This window comes from Vitis vinifera, chromosome 4 (assembly GCF_030704535.1).
Source record: "Vitis vinifera cultivar Pinot Noir 40024 chromosome 4, ASM3070453v1".
Taxonomy (NCBI): Eukaryota; Viridiplantae; Streptophyta; class Magnoliopsida; order Vitales; family Vitaceae; genus Vitis; species Vitis vinifera.
This window is the reverse complement of record NC_081808.1, coordinates 20,678,274-20,688,709: the sequence shown is the minus strand read 5'-3', so window position 1 is coordinate 20,688,709 and position 10,436 is coordinate 20,678,274. Positions and strand designations below refer to the sequence as shown.

General features: G+C 38.5%; 2 protein-coding genes across 2 annotated transcripts; one reads left to right on the top strand and one right to left on the bottom strand.

Annotated features, from left to right (window-relative positions):
- LOC100253934 (thioredoxin H-type 2) lies at positions 1-2,629 on the top strand. The gene is made up of 3 exons (XM_002274169.4): positions 1-258; positions 2,121-2,243; positions 2,342-2,629. The coding sequence occupies exons 1-3, from the start codon at positions 172-174 to the stop codon at positions 2,477-2,479; spliced, it is 348 nt and encodes a 115-aa protein (XP_002274205.1). The 5' UTR covers positions 1-171; the 3' UTR covers positions 2,480-2,629.
- Positions 2,630-3,374: 745 nt separating this feature from the next.
- Positions 3,375-10,436, bottom strand: LOC100232848 (beta-galactosidase 3). Its single transcript, XM_010650786.3, has 19 exons — positions 9,634-10,436; positions 9,421-9,516; positions 9,207-9,319; positions 8,964-9,030; positions 8,739-8,831; positions 8,368-8,511; positions 8,000-8,088; positions 7,808-7,913; positions 7,582-7,669; positions 6,969-7,087; positions 6,718-6,882; positions 6,423-6,601; positions 5,871-5,980; positions 5,670-5,779; positions 5,069-5,179; positions 4,870-4,983; positions 4,581-4,783; positions 4,132-4,468; positions 3,375-4,039 (listed from the first exon to the last, which is right to left on the bottom strand). Exons 1-19 carry the CDS (start codon positions 9,802-9,804, stop codon positions 3,917-3,919), a joined length of 2,538 nt encoding a protein of 845 aa, XP_010649088.1. The 5' UTR covers positions 9,805-10,436; the 3' UTR covers positions 3,375-3,916.

The window sequence follows — 10,436 nt, the reverse complement described above, 5'->3', positions numbered from 1 at the left end:
TGGATGGCACTGTAGGTGGAGCCCAGTGGTGGCAAATTGGTAATTAAAGGTTTTAGGAGGGTTGTTTGATGTGGTCGTATTATATAGAATCAAATGATCGGTGAAGCAGCGGCATTTCTTGGGGGCATCTATTAGTTGCTTTTCGGTAACTTCTAGAGAGGTATAGAGAAAATGGCAGAAGAGGGGCAAGTGATCGGTGTCCACTCTGTGGAGGCATGGAACGATCATCTCCAGAAGTGCAACGAGTCCAACAAGCTGGTATATATTTTCTTTATTTTTTTCAATATTTATTGATTTTTTTTTTTTTTAAATTTTGCTTGATTGATAATGTGGGGTTGGTTGTTTGGATGATTGGGTTTGTTCGTTTTCTGATTGAGGATTATGGGTCTGGTTTGGTGTTTCCTCTTATGTGATTTCATTTTCTCAATTTGGTATGGGGTTTATGTTGATCCGTAACGCGTTTATCGTGTAGGGTTTTTTTTTTTTCGTGGGGTAGGGTTTGAATCAGATTAGATTTGTTGTTTAGTGATGGAAATGTGTTAAAAAGGCTTCGATTGTTTGGTTTGTTACGAAGGCTTGTTTTTGAAATAACTTGATTGTGGTTTCAGGCCTCTGAATTTGTAGGTTTCAAAGGTATACGACAGTAGGCCTCTTGGTTGAGTGATGGTCTGGTTTCTCTTAGATTAGTGCATGTTTTGTGCGCCTAATAGAAGTTAGGAAAAGAATTTTTAAAAACCAAAGGCTTGGATTTAAGAAATTCCTAATATTTGGGTTCCAAGGGAAGAAAAGTCTCTGACGCTGAGACTACAATTATTCATGGAAATTGAGTTGACTCTTTCAATTTCATGTTTACATTTGACTCATAATTTTTCCCTTTTTTTTATATATTTATTAATATATATATATATATATTTTAATATTGCTTTTGTTTGTGATTTTTCACAAGAAAGCATTGGGTTCTTTAAACTTTGACTAGGTGATTGTTATGAAAAAGATGGTTATGGTGCAGAAGTTAGTAATTGGTGATGAGTAGGTATAAATGGGTCCCTTCATTTGTGGACAGGTGTTTTTGTAGTTACAGCAGCTACCGTTCGTCAATGGACTTTTGATGATGACTAATTGCCACAATGAAGACTTATTTTAACGGTTGAATACTTGCAAAAAAATTTGGTAGTTGTGAAAACTAGTAAGATGGTTGAATGATGGTTACTACTTTCACCGGCAAAAACATTGTAATTTCAAACTTAGGTTTTCTTTTTATGGTTTCTTGTAGATTTAGCAATATCTGTATCCTCTCTTTTTTTTTCTTTTTTCTTTTTTTTTTTATTTAGACAAAAATTATTATTTTTCTTGTTCCCTTCCTCTTGTGTGTCAAGGGTTTACCTTGTCTAGGCAGACCACTAAGTGCCTACTTTGCTGATAGGCAAGTAGGCTGCGGGCAACAAGAAATAAGTAAAAAATTTGTTTTGTCAATCTGAGGACAAAAACCAATGATCTAGGGCTTTGTGTGGTAGGGAAAAAAAAAAAATTTGTAAGTTTCAATTCCTTATCAAGGCAGACAAAAACCCTCTGAGCCCCGAGCAAGTTGTTATCCTTTAGGCTCCTTTTGTTTCTTCTTTCCTTTTCTTCTCCACTCTTTCCTGCCCCATTTTTCACAAGGAGCATAGGCACCTTTCTCACCTGAGTTTCTATGCTGTGTATTTTGTTTTTTCTCTCTGGGAAACTTCTCTTCAACAATTAAGTAATAGAACTTCCCTTCAAAAGATCAAGTACTTTAGCTAAATGAGAAGTGTAAAAGCTTTGCAAAATTGCGAATATAGGCAACCTATCTCTTTTAGTTGTCAGGTATTTGCATGGAAACAAGACTTTGTTTCCAGTAGTACATTATAAAATTTGTGATGAATTATAGTAGCTTGGTGGGATTCAAGAGATGGTAAAAACAAAGATAACATTTGAGTGGGTTCCAATATGTTGAAATGCAGGCTAATAAAAAATGGGAAATAGAATGATATGAATCTGTGCCCAAGTCTGCCAACATCTTCCACATGAAACACCTTTTGCCTCTTTTTTAATAGTATAATAGTATTCCTTTGCCTTGTATTCATGTCTAATTGATGCAGATTGTTGTTGATTTCACTGCTTCATGGTGTGGACCATGCCGCTTCATTACACCATTCCTGGTTGAGCTGGCTAAGAAAATACCTACTGTCACTTTTCTTAAGGTGGATGTGGATGAATTGAAGGTAAACCCTTCCTCACACAATGGAAAAATACCATGCTGGAATGGTTGGCTGAATCAAATATTGAACTCTGATGCACTTGGTTAATTTTCTGGTTGCAGTCTGTTGCTACTGATTGGGCTGTGGAGGCAATGCCGACTTTCATGTTTCTGAAACAAGGCAAGATTGTGGATAAGGTGGTGGGAGCCAACAAAGATAGTCTGCAGCAGACTATTGCTAAGCACATGGCTACTGCCTAATAATGCTTGTCCGTTGCTACTTCGTCTTCAAGGAAATAATGCTACTGAGTGTGGACCTTTGTTTTATATGGTTTTAGACTGGTACTGGATCTCATCATGTTTTTATCTCTGTTGTGACTATATAACTAATAAAATGTTTTTTTGCTATGCGCATATTATATTAGTTTTCTCATGAAATTAGATCATGGTTTAGGCTGATGTTCTGTGTGTTTTACAACTTAGTCCGTTTATCCCTAAGAAGTCTTGGGGTGTTGGGAATCTATGTATATGATGCAGCTTTGATCATGAACATTGACAGGATCAAGTTCTCCCATACTAATTTGAAAAGGTTCAAGAGTGTTTGTAAGACCAGGAAAATATGATGGGATGCTGGGAGGAGAGTCCGATATAAGAGAGGCAGTCCTTGTGTTTGAGAGACCAGACTCAGGGAAGAAAAGTTGGGTGGGAGCAGGGGAAACATATGCAGAGAGGTGTTGGGTAAAGATTAATCACTGAGCATCGCCGGCCAGACCGCCTGTGAGAGAATTTACTCCAAAGCCCAACCTTGCATTGTTCCACGGTCTACCCAGGCTTTTCAGATACACTTATGAAATGGGGCACTAAGTTCAGTTGGACAAACGCATGTCTGTTTGGACGGCGATGTCTCAAAATGATGATTCTGCAGGGCTTCACACCCAACTTTAATAAGGCTCTTTCCGCAAGACGTGCTACAGGGTTTTAAATAGCGTACAACCTTTTTGGTCTAATTACCAATTGACACCACTTTTGCATTATTAGCATTATTGATTTTTGAGGATGTAAAGAAAAATTGCAAAATTGGTTTGGGTAAACTGAAATAGTCTACTTAACTAACTCGTAAAAACTAGTAATTCAAACGCTATTAGAAGTCAAGAAATAAAGAAAATTCTCACAGCCTCTGTGATTTCACAGAATCGTAAAGCATGGGGTCATATTAGGATCCGCTCCCAACATGAACCTAATCGGGGTTTGATTTTCCCCCACAGTACAAACATACAAATAAATCACACCAAACAGCCAACAGAAATTACATTTTTTTTCTCTCAAGAGCCCATCCCCCAGTTAAAAGGCCGGGAATTGGGATATGAACTTGCCATGGAGCCAAAATGGATCACTCCATGAATCTACAAACTCACCCCCTCTGAAAATCACTATATTACAGAAAACCACTAACCCCCATTAAATTAACAACTACCTACATTTAGCAACCAACACCCTCTGACCAAATCTTCTCTCCATCTGAATAACTATGCCATTCCACTTAATCTAACTAGAAAAAACATCTCTCTCTACTTCTTTTATTCTTCCTTTCCTTGCTTCTTTTCTTGCTGGTAGTGTGTGGTTAAAGTAGTAACTAAATATGCTTGAACAGTTCTATCCTTGTTTGCCTAATCAACCCCCTGAATTTGGTTGATTGGCTTAAGAAGTTATAGGGGCACACACAGCCTCCACTGATAACCGCTTCAACACGTTAGGACAAGGATCTTGTGCGAAGTTAGTGTTGGATATGGTCACTGCACATCTTTGCCGCCCTATGCACCTCTGTTATATTTAAAAACAAAATGACACATGTTAAGTAAAATACCTAGTTTAGTGGTATATTGTAAAAATTGAAAACGTGTGCTGTAGGGTACCTTCTCTACTATGGCATATGAATCAGGAGCATGGCAAGGTCCTTGCTCGAAACTTCCACAAGTTCCCAGAGGAGTTCCATAGCTGGCAAATTTGATGGAAGAAATGGACTGGCCAGGACCACACCGCAGGTGAACCTTGGGCTTGTGTAACTCTTCTGTTTTTCCATAGCTTTCAATATGCCAGTTCTTAATGTTTGGGTGGTACTCGAAGACATCAGCACAGACGCTAGTCATTGATCTCCGAACAAGAGAAATTCTTGAGGGATCCCCTCCAAGTTCCTCAAAAACTACTAGAAGATTTTGTGTTGGCTTTAACCAGGAACGAGGCACATGGTACCTGAAAATGAAATTTTGTTAGGGACCATTTGACATCTTAAGTCATTTAGCGCTCCATCTCAATCATACCATTATGAAATTCTGGTATAAATTTTCATATGAAGACTGCTTACCATCGTTGGGTTGGTTGGCCACAACCAAGTTGACACTTTGGGGGTCGATATGTCCCAGAGTAACTGCATCCTTGGCAATTACCATTGGCATATGCAGTCCAGTATCTTCCAATACTCTGCCCATTAATCCATACTTGGCCTTTACCCATACCCTCCATGTCTAAAGCCAATGGCTCATCTCCTTCGGGTGCATTGAAAAAAGCCTGCAAAGTTCCAAGGTAAAGTTTTAGTTCTTAATGCCAGTCCATTAATAGCTAAGGAAGGTCATCACCCCACCCTTTTTCCATACCTTATGCCATGTCAATGGCTGCTGCCTTTGTGCAGCTAATGAGCCCTGCATCCAGTCAACAGATGAAATACCATTTGGAGAGACAAGATTCATGGCCTCTCCTTTCAGCCCAACCTGCATAAAGGGGTATTCGTGAGGTGAAATTCTTTGAATTAGCAATCCACAAATCACCGGTAAATAGAGAAATAAGAATTCAAACCTTGTAGGTCCATCTCTGCCATGACAAGTCCCATTTTCCCTGGTTAAGTCCATGAAGTGCAACTGGACCCAGGATTCCTGTGTTCCATGTCTCAAAATGTCCCCCCACATTCTTCAACAACCAGAAATACGAGGTCAGGAATTAAGAAGGAAAAAAAATAGCGTTTTTGCTAAAGTATGAATAATGTAGTTCACAGGTTTTTCAAAATTCCAGATTGGTGGATCACTTGAATCATGCATTTGCATGGATTGTTTAGGAAAATATGATAGACACTACTACTGTAATAATGTGGTGAGAGCACTGAATCAATGTTGTATGTATCTCACATGAAGGGTATCATTTTCCTTGTCCTCTCTTGATTAATGCACACCTCACCGCCAAAACAATGTTCAGATGCATTTGTCCAAGAGATCTCAGATTTAGCTAAAAGTATTAGTCATCAGGGTTCAATTCAGAGACTCCAGAGACTGTTTATGATATAGTTCAAAACCGCCTGTTAAGTTGTGAAGTTTATATTACTTCTGCTAGTTTCAAAGTTACCGCAAAGAAATTATGATACCGAATCACTATAAAACAATAAAACTGGAAGCAGAGAACTAACTGGTAATCCAACTGCAACACTCAGCAGTGCAATTGTGTTTGTTCCAGCATGCAGGTTGACCTTTTCTGTAAATGTGAATCTCCTATACTCCCTTGTCCCGAAAGCAGAACCTATAATATGCCATTTGTGTTTTTATAGCTGAATAGTTTGGAAAGTCAAAAAATGATTGGTCAAAATCTTGGAACTGATTCAATTGTGAACCTGTAAGTTGCCCATTTATAAAGACATGCACAGCATGGCCAGTCGTTTGCAGGATAAGAGTAGGGAGTTCCCCACCTCGCAAGAAGGACTCAGATGAACCAATATCAATTCTGCAAGCAAATTAAAAAGAAGTAAATTTTAACCTCATGAAATAGTGAGCTCTCTTTTATGGAAGAAATTCTTAGCATTATAAGAACCCATGTCATGCACATTAGAGGCAGTTCATAGCCAACTTAAGTGATCTAACCTATGGTACAAACTAGATGAATGATTCAAGCCACACCAGGTTACATTATTCTAAAAATGTTTTCTCCACAACAACCTATTTCTGTTTCTTTCACCACTGATTCTTTTGTTTCTTTTGTTTATTAACACTAAGTAATGCGGCAGTAGTTCATTTATGGCCCATTTTCTACCTTTATCTATCTGCTGAAAGAACCACAAAAGATACTTTCTTCTAAAGGAAGAGGAGAAACTGAATTTAAAGAGGACATCCCTAATAAAATTATCAAGGGGTTAATATAAGAGGATGACTCCAGGTATCTGTCTCACCTAGTTATGTACCACAGATAATCACTAGCATCCCTAGTCACATTTATCTGCTCCAAGAGACCAAGGGTAGTGAATGTTGAGCTGTCGTCCAGAGAAGATATATCCTCATCATAACTCTCCCAGGACAGCATCTCAGCATTGGTCGGCAACATTTCCATATGTGCAGTTTGAACTCCAACCTGTAAAGAAGGCACCAAAACTATTTATCAGATCCAAAAGTCCAGAACTGAAATGTTAATTACATATACTTCTGAATAGATGGTAACAAACACATTAATCTTGTAAGATCCCATACTTTTGCAGTATTAAAGACCGCATTTCTGCAGTCAGGAAGAATGCTGATTGACCAAGGAGGTAAATTATAATGCATGTTGTTGAACATCACTCTTGCAGAAGACTTAGTATCATAGTTTGAGAGGAAGGCCGCACAATCTCCAGCATCTGAAGAGTATACATGAGCCTGGAAAGTACACATACTGACCGTAATCAGCAAACAAAATCACATAACTGCCTAAAGCAGAGGAGTCTGAGAGTAGAGGTGAAAACCTGTTGAAAGCTCCCTAAAGAAGAAACAATAGGATCAGCTGAAACTAAAGCTCGCTCACAAAGCTTAATAGATCTGTGAAGTTCTTTCAAATGACCATATTTTGGTTGTCTGACCAAACCTATGGAGTAAATGCAACAAAGTAGTTAGTAAAATTCCAAACTTACATATTATGGATGCTCATGGGTAATAATAGTTAACAGCATGGTTAAGAACTTCATAATCGAACCCATATTTTCTACATTTCAAGCCATGTCATGAGAGGGTATAGAACAATCAGTGCATAACACCTAAAATGTTCATACACATCAAAAACAACTCAACCGTCCTGAGGCATTTGTCCGGAGCCTATCAGTGTTATAAACTAATCATAGAAATGAGCTGCTCAAGATCAATAACTCTTTGGGAATGAGCATATGGGATTTCTGTTCTCACCATACTCATCAATTGGAGCATCATACTCATCTATTAAAATGCTGCCTAGTTACCCAAAAACAACTCAACCATCCTGAGGCATTTGTCTGGAGCCTATCAGTGTTATAAACTAATCATAGAAATGAGCTGCTCAAGATCAATAACTCTTTGGGAATGAGCATATGGGATTTCTGTTCTCACCATACTCATCAATTGGAGCATCATAGTCATAGCTGGTAGTGATGAAAGGCCCCCCAGCAGTGCGTCCAAAATTGGTCCCTCCATGGTACTGTTTCACATTGTACACACAGGAAATCAGCTTCAATAAGAGTGGTTTTATACAGTATATTTTCAATAACCTAGCAACTGAATTTAATAAAAATAAAAATAATAATATTATCATTAAAAAATTTAAAAAAAGACCTACCATGTAGTAATTAACAAAGGACCCTCCCTTTTGTATGAATCGAGCAACCGCAAATGCCAAATCTTGAACTGGCCGCTGGTGAAGTGGACCGCCAAACTCGTTAAACCTTCACATTTGGATCATAAGAACATGTGAAATACTTTGTGCGATAAAAGTTGAGGATACTGATAAAAAAATGCAGATAAAACATACCAGCCACTCCAAGCCTCTGTCCATATTGTGGGCTTGTATGGTTTATTAGGAGAAAATGCATCACAGTAAAAGCCATTGCACGTGTTTATCTGTCACCATTGTTTGGCCAAAAGGAGTTTTAGATTACTCATCTCATAATGATAGAGAGACATTGAAAAAGAAATACACTCTATCTCTATTAAGCCAAGAATTTTCTGTTAGACATTTATTCTCTAATGTCAGGGTTTACTAACAAAAGTTGGAGACAACAAGGACAACCGATCTACACCCAGAAGAACTGACTAAGCCATGTAAATTCGTTTACCAAATGAAACAATGCAACACAAGCTAAACTTAATCTGGAGATTAAAGAGTATGAGACTGCTCACCACAGGATCTGGAGCATCTTCTTCCTTGCACATCACCCAGGGCACACCAGTTCCCAACCCAACAGCCATATTTGCAGCCCAAGTCATGTAGTCATGGCCAGCATCTCCAAGTAACTTACTTTGAACTCCATACTCGTTCTCAATCTGCACTAGCAAAACTACTTTGAATCATCACCGTATTTTGCTTTATATTAGTAGATTTACTTCTGAAATTGCCAAATTTGCTCATGATTTTTCCATTCTTACTCAAATGCCAATATTTTCAATTCCTGTCAGTGTACAACACCTCTCCAAGACAAGTAAGGTTTGCAAAATATTCAAAGCTCAAAACACAGGAAATGAGAATAGGGCACAAAGCCCAGAACTCATACCTGAGAGAGTATGATGGGGCCACCCTGGGACTCGAACAACCTCTCACTTTTCATTAGCCCTACAATCTTCTCAGTGAACCCTTGCATTGCCCTCTGCAAACCACACCATGAAATTAGAAAACAAACACATGGAACATATAATAGTCCAAAAGCCAAATAAATTTAACTAGAGCAATTCAAACCAGTAAAAGGAAAAAAAAAAAAAATGCAGTGGAGAACTGTTACCTTGAAAGGCTCATTGTCAGTTCTGAAGCTGATGCCTGGGACATACTTGAGCCAAACAGGAAACCCTCTGGTTAGAAGACCAAAAAAGAGTTAAAAAAAAATCGAAAATAGTCCTTTTAGATCAAGCGCCCATGCTATGAAAATTGAGGGAAAACAACAAATTAGAGGGAAATAAAGAAGCAAAAGCCCTGGAATTGCAAAACCGTCAATTTGCAAAGCAAACTAGATCTAGAGAAAGAGTACCCAAAATTCCACTCTGCACAAACATAGGGTCCAATGCGAAGATGGGCATACAGTCCTGCTTTCTGCACTGTCCGTATGAATCTAACCAGATCATATCTCCCTTCGAAATTGTACTGAAGCCCCAACAAGTGAAAAATAAATAAATTCAAGCAAAATGTAAGAAACGAAAGGAAAGCAGAGCATATATATAAGGAATGGAGGGAAAGGAGAATACACTGCCAGGTGAAGGCTCGTGGACATTCCAAAAAACGTAGGTTTCAACGACATCCAGGCCTCCATCTTTGGCTTTCTGTATTATATCTTCCCACATCTGAACAGAGCATCATTTAACACGGTCAGCAACAACCCACAAAGGGGGAAGAATTTCTCGAGAAAACTCATTTAAGAACAAAACATAAAACAACAGAAATGGGCATGGTTCACTCACATCAGGGGTGCTTCTGGGGTAATGTATGGAACCGGAGATGAGGATTCTCCTCTGCCCATTAATCACAATGGCCTTCCTGTCGTAGGTCACGCTACACTGAATCAGCTGAGAACCCAGCTGCAAGACCATGCACAACACCAAGAACAACTTGGAAACTGAGTTAGCTTCCATAGTTTCTCTCACCCCCTAATTGGCTTCTCAGAATCTATATATTTCCTTTTGGGGTGGAGGCAAATCTAAGAAAGAGAAGAGAGAGCTTCTGGGTCTGGTCTACTTCGACTGTTGTGATGCTGTAACAGGGTCCATTCTTCTTTGGACTCTACTCCCCTTCAGCTTCGAGCAGAGCAATTTAGTAATATATATAATACAGCAGTTACTCAACAGTCTCAACACATGTCGAGGGTCATCACTGCGTGGCTATGAGCTCAAAAGCAATAAACCAAGCCTGACAAACAGAAAAGAGAAAACGCTGAGGTTAAATCTAGCAAACTTTATACCTGTTTTACGCTATAGATCATGTTCGAGAGTGCTTTACACGCGTTAACAGAATCTTAATGTCACCAAATTGTATTATTTTTAAATTAAGATTAAACATGTTTGTTCATTTTTCCCTTTTCCTTTTATCTTTTCAGGAAGGGTTTCTATCAGGAGTTCGGAATTTTTTCATGTTCAATGACATGGGTATGATCGAATTCTTATTAGCTCCCAGGTTTCTTTGATTTTTTATATTTTTTTTTCTTGTTCTTGAGATTTATGGCAAGTTCAAGGGAGAAAAAAACAGTGTGTAAAAAGGTGTGAAAGCA

Bases quoted from the DNA above. Each gene is read 5' to 3' on its own strand.
- LOC100253934 (XM_002274169.4), top strand. From the start codon at position 172: ATGGCAGAAGAGGGGCAAGTGATCGGTGTCCACTCTGTGGAGGCATGG. The intron at 259-2,120 runs GTATATATTTTC...TAATTGATGCAG, and splicing joins GCAACGAGTCCAACAAGCTG to ATTGTTGTTGATTTCACTGC. The intron at 2,244-2,341 runs GTAAACCCTTCC...TTCTGGTTGCAG, and splicing joins TGGATGTGGATGAATTGAAG to TCTGTTGCTACTGATTGGGC.
- LOC100232848 (XM_010650786.3), bottom strand. From the start codon at position 9,804: ATGGAAGCTAACTCAGTTTCCAAGTTGTTCTTGGTGTTGTGCATGGTC. The intron at 5,981-6,422 runs GTGAGACAGATA...ATTTGCTTGCAG, and splicing joins TATCTGTGGTACATAACTAG to AATTGATATTGGTTCATCTG. The intron at 5,180-5,669 runs GTTAGTTCTCTG...TGGTTGTTGAAG, and splicing joins GTGTTGCAGTTGGATTACCA to AATGTGGGGGGACATTTTGA.